The following is an 11,600-nucleotide window of genomic DNA, read 5'->3' on the forward strand; positions in this document are numbered from 1 at the left end:
ATGCAATTGGACATTTCCAACTGCCAGTTTTCTTTCATCAGCCAATATTGCCTTTAAGACAAATGTGTTAAGCTGACTGTAGGGTGTGTGGTAGGAGGTACTACCTTCTGAGAGTCCTCTATCTGTAGCTGCCACTGGTTCTGCTGGGCTTGAGACAAATCCACCCATCCTACACTTTTACTGCGCAGGTATTCTTTGGCCTGAGAGAAATGTTGACACTAGTATTATAAGGTGATTAATGTAAAATAACAATAAATAAATGCCACACACACACACACACACACACACACACACACACACACACACACACACACACACACACACACGTTTACAGCAGGTACCGCTATGAACAAACCTATACCAGATGATTGTATTGTACAATTTAAATTTTTACCCAAGTGCGCTGTAAGATTCAAAACCAAGCATCAGCATGGTTGGTTTTAGAACCCTACCTGCTGTAGCTGCAGCTGAAGCTCCTGTATTTGGCCGGTCAGCTGTTGAGCCTCAAGCTGCACTTGGTCTCTGCTCATTAGGGCTGCCTGCAGGTTAACGCTCAGCTGTGAGATGATCTCATTCCGCTTCTCTACTGCAGCCTGCAACTGCTGCAAGTCCATGAAAAACACCAGTGTCAGCCCTTAATCTCACATCTCCAATTCAAACAAAAGAAAACACTCTACTAAACAATGTGTGGGACATGCACCTTTACTCAATCAAATAGGATTTTTATTTTTTTAACTGATGGGCCACAAGCCAGAACACAAGCATTCAATTTATTTATATATTTAAAAATGGGGATGGAACAGTGGACATTTCATAAGAACTGCTCAGAGCCTATTTTTTAATAATTCAAATTCTTCATACACCCCTCTAGAAAGAGTTTGCAAAAACTGAGGGGAATGAGGCAAAAAGGAAACCTAGCCAATTATGACAGCACGTACAGATGGCTGCATAGGCTTTTCAGATGGGTATATAGCATGAACACAAATTAGTCCATATGAACAAACATTTAACCTAGTTTACAAAATCAAGCTATTTTTGAACACTGGCAGAGATCAGGAAAGAAAATGACCTTTAACTGCGTTCCTATAAAAGAAACAAGCAAATAAGTCACTATAAAAATGAAGAACCACAATGGCCTCCTGCTTTCAGTGTTGTCAAACAGATGCAGTGGATGATATATTCAATATATTGTGCACCTTGAGCTGTTCTTTGCCAGTGTGTGTAACTATGATTTCTCCAAGAAGGTTTTCAGTCTCAGCGGACAGCTCTGCTGTAACCCCGTCTCCAGGAAGGCAACTCCATTCTGGGGCATCTGCTTCATCTTTCCCTGTTCTCCACTGACAGGCTGCTGGATCACCAGTGATGCCATCAGGCTGCAATGACTCCTGGAGGGTTAGTCATAAATATGTGCATGTTTACTCTTGCAAGCATTACTATGACAACACCTCCCCAAGATATTTCACTGTTGCTGACCTATATAGCCCCAAACTACACACAAATACTGTACAGCAGATGGATTCTACTCTAGAAAGAATACACAGACCAAATATCAGCTCTTAAAAAGGTTAAAAAAAATTAATAAAAAAAAGACAAAATCAGTATATATTAAACAGCCCAAATTGTTATTTGTCTTTGTATTAATTTTCCTCCACTAGGTCCATAAAGGACAATAGTGTGGTTTTCTGTCCCAAATACAGTTTCAATTCATTTAACAGGTCTCCAGCTCTTTAGCACCAAAGCTTAAACAGGCTGTGCTTTTAAATACTGATGGGTAAAAGGCCTCTTCTCATTGGCTGCCCTGTACTCTGCTTTATTAAACACAGTTAAACCCTGTAAATGGGTAGGGCTATAGGCTGTTGTGGGCTGAAGAGATGTATATGTAAATATGGTGTCAAAAACTAAATTATATGGCTGTTTATGAAGCCTAGCTTTCTTATATGGATATGTTTACATACTATGTACACCCCAAGGTGAGAAATTTAGTTTACCATGACCTAGACACATTAATAAAAGGGTCACCAACCATCAGTTTCGTTAGATAGACGTCTTGCGAAAGATTAATGCATAGCAGCAGGTCACATTTTACAATAAGCAGGTGATTATATGGAATCAAACCTCTGAATCTTCAGTGTTGTCCTGTCCATGGGAGTGGTCAATTTGGGGCTCCTCTAAGTGGTGCTCTTGTGCTGCCCAGTCATTCGTCTGGACAGCCTGGCCCTTCCTCTTCTGCGTCTTTTTCTGCGTGTTCGCACTGTCACTTTTCGCCCTCCGCTGTCTAAAGTGCGCAAGCTGCGCCACAGGTTGAGGGACAGGTAGAAGGAGAGATACGTCAGGATGAAGTAGCAGGAATACACAATCAGCATGCTGTCTTGAGGGTCAAGAATTGGCCATCTCAAAAGAGAAGACTACACAGGACACCAAAACTGCAGCTGCATTTCTTCTTTCACCGACCGAAAGAAAAAAACAAAGAAAAAGAAAAGGGGAAAAAAAAAAAAATGGTGGGGGGGCAGCAGCCCTCATCCTAGCCTCATCCCAAAAAAAGCTGGCTGTCCATTACTGGGAGCAAACAACCTCCAACATCCACACAGATCCTGTTTCTGAGGCAGCAAAGAAAGACGCGTCAAGATCTTTGGCTCCTACAGGTCCAAATAGTACTTCTAGACAAGAGGTCACTTCCAGTTTCTCGCAACATCAAGCTCTTAGACAAACCATGGGGACAGCCTCTCGTTTCACAGGAACCTGTCTGAACACCCAATTCTACAAGCCATCTCTCCACAGCTTCCTTAAGCAGCTTACTCCAGATTAGAGCACATCCGAAAGAGGCCCCATAAATGATGCGCATCCCTGACCCTGTTTACATCATGCCGCGCCCTTGTTCCCATGGAGTCATTCAATAACAGCAACAGTCACTCAGCATCAACCCGTCAGTCAATCAAACGCGCCCAACACCACATTTTCTATCTGGAGATCAGTTCACTACGTCCCAGAATTCAGCTAAAATGCTGGAAGTGTAAGAAAAGGGGGGAAAGGGGGTGGAGCAAATCATGCAACTCCATCATATAAACAAGCACACCAAAACGTGGTCAACCAGTATTATCGCCCAGAACTGCCCCCCAGGTTTCTCTTGCACTACTGACCTAGATCTTTTTACCAGAAAAAGGCAGGAATAAGCCCACAGAAGCAGGCAGTTCCGCTAGATTACATGTGCCCTCCTTTCAGCAAATATGTGCACAGCCAGTTTACCCCGCAACCCACTGTCATGTCAGATCACACGGAGCTGCAGCTAGAGCCTCAAGCATGAACCACACACTAAGTAAATCAGCTGTATGCAAGATCTCAATGATTCACTGGACTGAGAATTTTGTGCATGTGAAATCTGAAACCTAGAATTAGAGCTTAGGGCAGTTCTATAAAAATTATATAAAAATATCAATATTAACTCAATACAAGGTGCAGTACTTTACTCAAATGAACAGCAATCCTTACATTTAATAGTAAATGTGCCAATTTTACAATGCATGCACTCCTATCCAAACATTTCTGAAAGGTCTTATGGCCAGAGTGTGCCATCTATAGGACTAAAAAGCTATAACCACCTGCCTTCATTCAGCTAAACCCAAGGAAAGTTATTTTAAGGCCTTATCCTACTATATCACCATGCATGCAACCTCACCCCCAAACCCAACCCCACCAAAGTCCACTTGAGATTAGTTTTGATCAGTATGCATCTCATCTACACACATACGGTGCCTTTAAGACTGATATGCAAGTGACCTGTTCTGATTGGTTGCACTGTGCCTCATTCAAAAGGCAGGCTGCACTTCCAACAGACACTTCCAACCGCACTGTGTACAGGCGGGGCTGACCTGCCGCATACTGAACAGGTGGCTCAATATGAAAAGGTTGCTTTGTGTGACTTCAGGAAAAACACTGATTTCAAATGGCTCTTCCTGCAGTTTCATTTTCATGTATGGGTCACAAGAACTACAAAGTAGATAGCAATTTGAGGTCTCATTTCAATGTGAATGTTTGAGCATATTTGCTTTTTCCTAACATAAATTTACTTACATTCGGTGAACCAACAATGAGAATCTATCCCACCAAATCCAACCACACATCTTTAAAATCAAGCTATTGCACCATTGTACACTTGGAACTTAAAACGCAGCTACATGCACCTTCTTAGCCTTCGCTTTTAGTTGTGCTGAATCATTATTTCAGTTTATCCCAGACAAGAGAGCTTTCTAAGCATATTAACTCTGGCCACTTACCCACAACAACCCCAGCCGTAGCATTAGCTTACTGCACACTTAAGACCTGCCATCCAAGTGTGTTCAACAGAACAAGATCCATCTAATGCTGAAGGGGTGGCTCAAAAACAGCAATGAGTAGGCCAGTGGAAATAAAACACACACACACACACACACACACACACACACACACATACATCTTTCAATCACCTTTGAGAGACTGCTTGCTATACTTTAAGACTTTGGCCAGAACAACTAACCAATTAGCCATATTTAACATTATCTGGGAATGCAGAGATTTGTATTTTTACAGCAAAAAAGTAATGAATAAATCACCAATTGAAATTAGACAAGCATTATCTAATTAAACCAGCCTAATTACTGTTTGTAGTGAAACTTGCAGTTAATCAGTGCTCTTTAAGCATTAACAATAGCCTCAAAATGCTTAGAAAAGCATAGTGCAGAGTTACAACACGATAAAATCTCAATGCCCAGCCTTAATCCATACTCAAAGGAGCAGTGGATTAAGGCTGGGCATTGAGATTTTATCGTATTGTAAATGGTGGCTCAGCGGTTAGAGTGCCGGGATATCGATAACAGGGTTGTGGGTTCGATTCCCGGGCTCGGCAAGCTGCCACTGTTACCCTCTCTGCTCCCCGGGCACTGGAGTTGGCTGCCCACCGCTCTGGGTGTGTGTGTGTGTACTCACTGCCCCTAACACATGTGTGTGTGTGAGTGTGTGTTCACTACCAGATGGGTTAAATGCGGAGGACACATTTCGCTGTACAGTGTACAGTGACAAATACGTGCACCTTTAAGGACTAAAAACATATCAAATTCTGTTCATGATTTATCTGATTTTACTACTAAGACCAATTGTCATGTTATATATTATAATTTAAGTTGTAAAAGTATTCTCACTCATTTGACTTTCCTTTCATTTTAACTTTACAGCTCCATATTTCACACGGTTTGCTTACTTTCTCCATTTCATACCGTTGCTTGGGGCTTTTTTAAATAATCTATAAAAATATAATTTATAAATTAGCTTTATAGCCATACTCTTCCATTCTTTTATTTCTTAATTAGTTTATATATCTATAAAACCTTAACATCATTATCGATATTCCTTACAGATTTGCTAGCAGATGTTTTGCCTGTGTGCTTCTATGTGTGGGCACACTGCTCTATTGTTCAACTATTTAAGCTGCATGTGTGTAAGAGAGGTTCACTACAAATACCTGGATTATAATGAATATATGAAACTGGTTTTCTGAACAAACCGAATTGTCTTATTTAGTCTTATTAAGCAATTAATCAGAGCATTTAGCTATAAACAGCAGCAAACGGGGCAGGACATTCAGACCCAAACCCTGGCTGACGTTGTCTCGAGCTCAAAGTTTTACATTTTCAGAGAAGCCCAACGTTAGCTAGCATGCTAGCCGCCTCACTAGCACGTAAACATAGCCCAACAAAACTGGCCAGCACTTAAAGAAGGTGTAAAAACGACTTTCTGGGCGCTTGGTCAGCGAGTTTGCAGGACTAAGCGAAGCTCCCTGACCCAGCTAGCTAGCTAACAAGTTAGCTAGCAAACACCGCTAACCCGAGGCTAACGAGCCAGACTACGGCTAGCGTTCTTGAACGCACCTTTGCTCTCCCGGCCTCGAGTTTCCGTTGCCTTTCTTCTTGGTCCATCTCTCGGGTCAGGTGAGCTCATATAGGCCGTCTGAGCGCGGTGCGGTGTTAGAAATCTGTTGGTCAAACAAACGCAGCTCTTGTTTCCAAGTTCAGATAAATCTGCGGAATAACTGTCAGTACGATTTTCAACATGGCCGCGAAGTGCTGTTAGCCCCGCCCTTATGAGGTTCTCCACGCCTGCTAGCCAATCAGAACGACCGATGCAAATACTGTAGCCAATGGGATTCTCGCATTGTCTCCAAGCACCTGTGTCGTTAAAGCCCTCCTCTGTTTATACACAAAGTTCCATACGGGAACATAAGAATAACAATAATAATAATTATAAACAGTGTGATTATGATTGTTAATAACTTGTAAGTATTTTATAAGCAGGCTGCTATACGATTTGTGTTAAGTTTATATTCCCTCCCAAGTTGTTAAACGGCCAATCTTGTTGTCTCCTGGCTGAATGGGTGTCGTGAACAGGGCCTATAGTAAAAGGCGCGCATGAGCCCGGGGAAATCAGTCTGGCCAATCGCAGCTCAGCTCTCGTTGACTAGGTTTACCCCTTTGGTTTTAACTGACTCCCATTAAAGCTTCTGTTACAAACAGACAGGACCTTCTGACCTTCTGACCTTTCTTATGCTGAGTTTTGTTTCTCTTAAGCTTTTCTTTTGTAAACTATTTTTTACTATGAGTTACCTGGAAAGACTTCTCTTTAACAAGATTCAGCGAAGAGCGTCTTACCTCATAGCATTACTGAAAAAAATATATTTTTTGAAATAATAATAATTTATCTGTGATATCTGTTGATTTAGCTCTTCATGTATTCATTTTCATAATAAATGATAAGCTCAACTCTGGCTCTGAGCAGAGGAGAGGCCTGATCGAACTGATCGAACGATCCATATTTAAAGGATGCTTTGAATTACCGAGATACAGTGATTCTATAAGTTCTTATAAAATATCTTATGTTCTATAGTTCATCATGTAGCTGCCCATGTTTTATATTGCTTTGTCTCCTAAATGCAGTACAAGTGAAATGTCTCTCATCCTGTCCTGAGCTGTCATGTTTAGTATTGTTGTGGGTAGCCCCCGACCTCTTGTCCCTATACAGCCTCTTGAGAGCCTCTTGAAGGTTTGGAAACCTTCTGGTTCTGAAAGACATATTGCTGAAGACTACTTGTTTGTGAATATAGAGGGTGTACTTTACTATTTAAGAAATAAATAAAGAATAAAAAGAAAAAGGTAAAAAAAAGAAAGAAAAAAATGAATAAACAAGAGAAAGAAAGAAGAGAGAGAGAGAATGAGAGAAGAAAGAAAGAAAGGAAGAAAGAAGGAAGTGCAGATGTTGAGGCTTTAGTCAGGAACATCTCAGTCACACAAACACAGCCGAGTGTGTAACACGGCAACAGGTGGGCCGGGCAGGTCCGGCTCAAACACAGTGTTTCTGGCAACCAGCAAAAAGACAAACACTGGGTTAGCTAGCATTAGTAATATTTCCCTACAATGGTGGATCCTGTGGTCGACCAGATGACCCGACTGAGACTAAAGCTGCTGGAACAGGCGAGAAGATTTCTGATTTTCATTCCTTCTGTTTTAAAACATGTGAAACCTGGTTTAGGGGGAAAGCTAATCTCCCTTAAGATGCCTTTGAGTTGCATTGCTCCACACTGTTGCTTTACCGTGTGTTTGATAGGTGCAGAGAAACATGGCTGATTATTATCATTATTTTATTTTATTTTGTTCTTTTATTATTTAGAGGCTGGAGAACGAGAGAGAAGCTCATGGTGAACGGGGAAATTCTGCACTTTCCATAAGTAATGTAAATTCTAAGTTGAACCGAATTTATAATAATAAACTTGGGGACAAATTCAATTATTCATATATTGAAGGAGAAACATTTTGTGATATTGACAGACATTCACAAATGTATCACTTATTACACATAACAAAACAAACAAACAAACAAACAAACAAACAGACCTAGGATGACTTTATATAGAGCTTCTTTTTGGTATTGATTGATTGAATGATTGGTTATTTTATTATTACTATTTAACAGCAAATTCAGAGTTTCTTTAAACCCTGTATCTATTTGTTTTAACCATTTTTTCTGTGCACAATGACAGGTTTGGAGAAATCCCTTTTCTTTTTTCAGAAATAGATTTAGATATATTTAGAGCCCAATTTTTACATTGTGTTTATTATTTTTCTCCAGAGCAATTTTAAACATTTCAGGAACTCTTATTCTATTTTCTTCTTTTTGTTAATTTATTTATTTACTTACTTTTTCCCATTTAGAATATATTCAGAGACCATTTTTACACTGTGTTTATTAGCTTTTTCTAAAGCAATTTTAAACATTTTAGCAACTCTTGTGCTAATTTCTTCAGTTTGTTTATTTATTCATTTATTTACTTACTTACTGACCTACCTACTTACTTATTTTTCCAATATAGATAAATTCAGAACCCTTTTTGTTTACATTGTGTTCATTAGGATTTTTTTCTAAAACATTTTAGGAACTCGTATTCTATTTTCTTCTGTTTGTTTGTTTGTTAATGAATGTATTTATTAATGAAGTGGTTTCACACTTTCACACTGTTGTTTTACTGGTGGTTTCAAACAATACAAGAAGTTTGAGTACATAAACATAATCATTACATACGGCTGAACAATCTGTACGGCAAAGTACTGACACAAACTCTTTTTTTTGACACAGGGAGTTACGACGGACAGACGGGCGCATTACACAGCGCTCTGAGACGCAAGAGAGACTTGCTGCAGAGGCTGAGGGTGGCTTAATAATCTCAGATAACACTCACAGCATGATCTGATAGATAACTGCATTACAGCGCTGTCTAATGCTGCTGTGAGGCCTAAATGGAGCCTACAGTGTCTTATTCACAGTTGGTCCAGTGCAGAATGTCTGAATGCATATGTCTCTGTGTGTTTGTGTGTGTTTCTGCATGTGAGACAGGAGCAGCACATGTTAGAGGAGTTAGGAAGGCCGCACACATGGGCCGGACCCCGCAGACAGCATCATTATGAATCTTTCCCTTTACCTGTCCATCAGCCACCTCCTCCTCTTCCTCTTCATCCTGCTCCTGCTGCTCCTCTACCCCCACCTCCTCCTCCACTGCCTCCTCGGATCATCCAACAAACTGTGAGAACATACATGAGTAAATATAACAGTTTTTGGGAGCTGCCTGTGAGAGAAAATCGAGAATTCACTTTTCAGATTTGGCTCGTCTTCCCATATCACAAACTGCCTCAGAATTATGCTGTGCACAGGTTTTCTCATAAAACTCTTCATTCCCTCTTCACTGTAGATTCCACAGCAGCCCGCCACCATTATCCAGCAGTTGCCACAGCAACAGCCCCTTATAGCTCAGATTCCACCCCCTCTGCCTGCCCCGTCCAGATCAGGCAGCATTAAAGAAGGTAACTCTTTTTGCACTTACACCCACCTGATCCACCTACCACTTTATGGGTTTACATCTACAGTATTTCTCTATTGCGGCCCTCAGTTTATTAACCCTCCTCCACCCCAGTCATCATTTCGTACATTTGGATGGTGGGCATTTCAGTAACACTGTAGTAGTGCAGTGTGGGTGTTGCTAACACATGTATCAGAAAACCCCATTAGTGTCACAGCTAGGTTGAGAGGGGGCCTCCACTTAACAATATCTAGTCAAGAGCAAAAACGTAAGGACAGATGGGCTACAAACTGTAGCTGTATGCCATTAAAGGAATGGGTCAGCAAAAAAACGCAGATGCAGCCGATCAATCAAAATGTGTTTGGAATCTGATGTTTGCCTCTTTAGTTTATAAAGAAAGATGCTTGACTAATGTTGCAAACCAACACCAGACTTAGACTGTCACTAATCTCGTCTCTGTAATACATGCTCCACTATTCAGCCGTGCAAAACATGTATTGTTGTTTTTACAGACTATAATAGTTCTGTATAGAACCATTACCTTTACTAAGGAACCCTCAAAGAACCCCTTTGTATATTTGGGTGTATAATGAATTGTGGTTGCTAATAAACTGTCATTATAATTTACTTTAATTCTGGTGGATTCTCAGACATGGTGGAGCTGATGCTAATGCAGAACGCTCAGATGCATCAGATCATTATGCACAACATGATGCTGAAGGCACTTCCTCCAATGGCCTTCCCTCAGGGTGGGCCAGGAAGTCTGCACCCAGCCCAGGTGACCGAATTAGAATGTTTGCTGTTATTAATTTTACATTTGATGCTTGTTTGATTACTTGACAGTGTTCACTAACATGCACTATTATCTCTTATGCTAAGGAGAATGCTCTAAAGGCCAGGGGAGGCGGTATTCACCATCACCATCACTACAACCCTCCACCGCTGCCTCCCATTGGCTTCTCGGCTTGGCCGACTGTCATGCCAGCAGGGCGAGGCGGAGCCTATCAGCCACCCGTTCATCATGTGACCGGCCCAGTAACTCTTCCAGCTCTAAACCCGTAAGCGTCCATAGAACTGTTCCAAAAGGTGCCTTAGGCCCTGTGGTTCTTCCAGAAGGTCACACTCTGGTGATTTCTTCAGAGGGACAGGCTATGCAGGCGCTATACCAATAATGCAGTAATGATAAACGTGCTGTATCATACATAGTGTTCAGCTATGTGATAAGGTTTTCTTCATTTTCCAAAAATCTGTACAACCATGATGAAGACCAGGATTAAAAATAGCATATATTCGATTTTTGCCCAAACTATTCCTAAAAGAGTTGACATTAATGTGGTCGCATAAAGGTCGCACTACAAGCACATAGGGGGTGCTCATGAACACCCCTGGGTAACTCCAAATGAAAAATGGGGCACACTATGCTCTTGTGGTTCTTGTGGGCCTAAACTATTGCAGACTGCAGGACCACAGCTTCTCCAGCTGGGAATCCTGGCAAATTGAAATGGACTATTTTAAGTAGAATTACCTTAACTAATGAGTTACAAATTGGTTATTGATGTTATAAATGGTAACTAATGGGTTAAAACCCTAAAGAATTATTTCATTTCACATTTCAGTTAATCAGTGTCATTAGTAAAAAAAAAAAAAGAGTATGTCCTCTTAGGCCTTACTGGAGTTACAGAGCAGTGTTTTATGTGAATATCAGATAGCCAATGAGGAAGGTTTTACTATTTTGCTTCGCTTTACTATCATTTTACAGAATGAGCATCGCTGGACTGAAGTGAAGACAACACACAAGGTGTGTAAAAGCAAATGATTTTATTCAAAACATATCCAAATTCATACTCTGCCTCTGTATTGATATACTTTGTTGTTTATTCCTCTTAGCCGCCCCTATTCCTCTCAACACCAATGAAGAACGGAACAATCCATGCGTATTTTATGTCACTGGACTTTTTTACTTTTATTTGTTCACACAGTGTTCAATGAACAATCAAGCATTGCAATATGAACTTTAATTAATGAATTGATTAATACAGTACACATATATACATACTTCTAAAAGAGTCATCTATAAGTGTGAATATAAAAAGAAAGAAAGAAAGAAATGTATACAAATGCATAGTGGTGGGTAGTATAACTGTTTTATCATATGATATTAAATGTTGTTATTGTGATACACATATGCTTTTACTGGGCATATCGTGGATGTTGTTGGTGCTTGAAAACC

General features: G+C 40.5%; 2 protein-coding genes across 4 annotated transcripts in view; one reads left to right on the forward strand and one right to left on the reverse strand.

Annotated features, from left to right (window-relative positions):
- The window catches only part of pcnt (pericentrin), a 37,557-nt gene extending 31,484 nt beyond the window's left edge, over nt 1-6,073 (reverse strand). For all 3 annotated transcript variants that reach the window (XM_072683622.1, XM_072683624.1, XM_072683621.1), the window contains exons 1-5: nt 5,898-6,073; nt 2,116-2,289; nt 1,197-1,385; nt 453-602; nt 105-200 (exon numbers count right to left, since the gene is read on the reverse strand). In XM_072683622.1, coding sequence (XP_072539723.1) covers nt 105-200; nt 453-602; nt 1,197-1,385; nt 2,116-2,289; nt 5,898-5,945 — 657 coding nt within the window. In that variant the 5' untranslated portion in view covers nt 5,946-6,073. The remainder of the gene's footprint in view (nt 1-104; nt 201-452; nt 603-1,196; nt 1,386-2,115; nt 2,290-5,897) is intronic.
- Nucleotides 6,074-7,436: 1,363 nt separating this feature from the next.
- Nucleotides 7,437-11,318, forward strand: c7h21orf58 (chromosome 7 C21orf58 homolog). The gene is made up of 9 exons (XM_072682884.1): nt 7,437-7,493; nt 7,690-7,747; nt 8,653-8,726; nt 8,911-9,096; nt 9,263-9,374; nt 10,021-10,148; nt 10,250-10,428; nt 11,130-11,168; nt 11,258-11,318. Exons 1-8 carry the CDS (start codon nt 7,437-7,439, stop codon nt 11,152-11,154), a joined length of 819 nt encoding a protein of 272 aa, XP_072538985.1. The 3' UTR covers nt 11,155-11,168; nt 11,258-11,318.
- Nucleotides 11,319-11,600: the final 282 nt, after the last annotated feature.

The sequence above is a fragment of the Salminus brasiliensis genome, chromosome 7 (genome assembly GCF_030463535.1).
Source record: "Salminus brasiliensis chromosome 7, fSalBra1.hap2, whole genome shotgun sequence".
NCBI classification, from domain to species: Eukaryota; Metazoa; Chordata; class Actinopteri; order Characiformes; family Bryconidae; genus Salminus; species Salminus brasiliensis.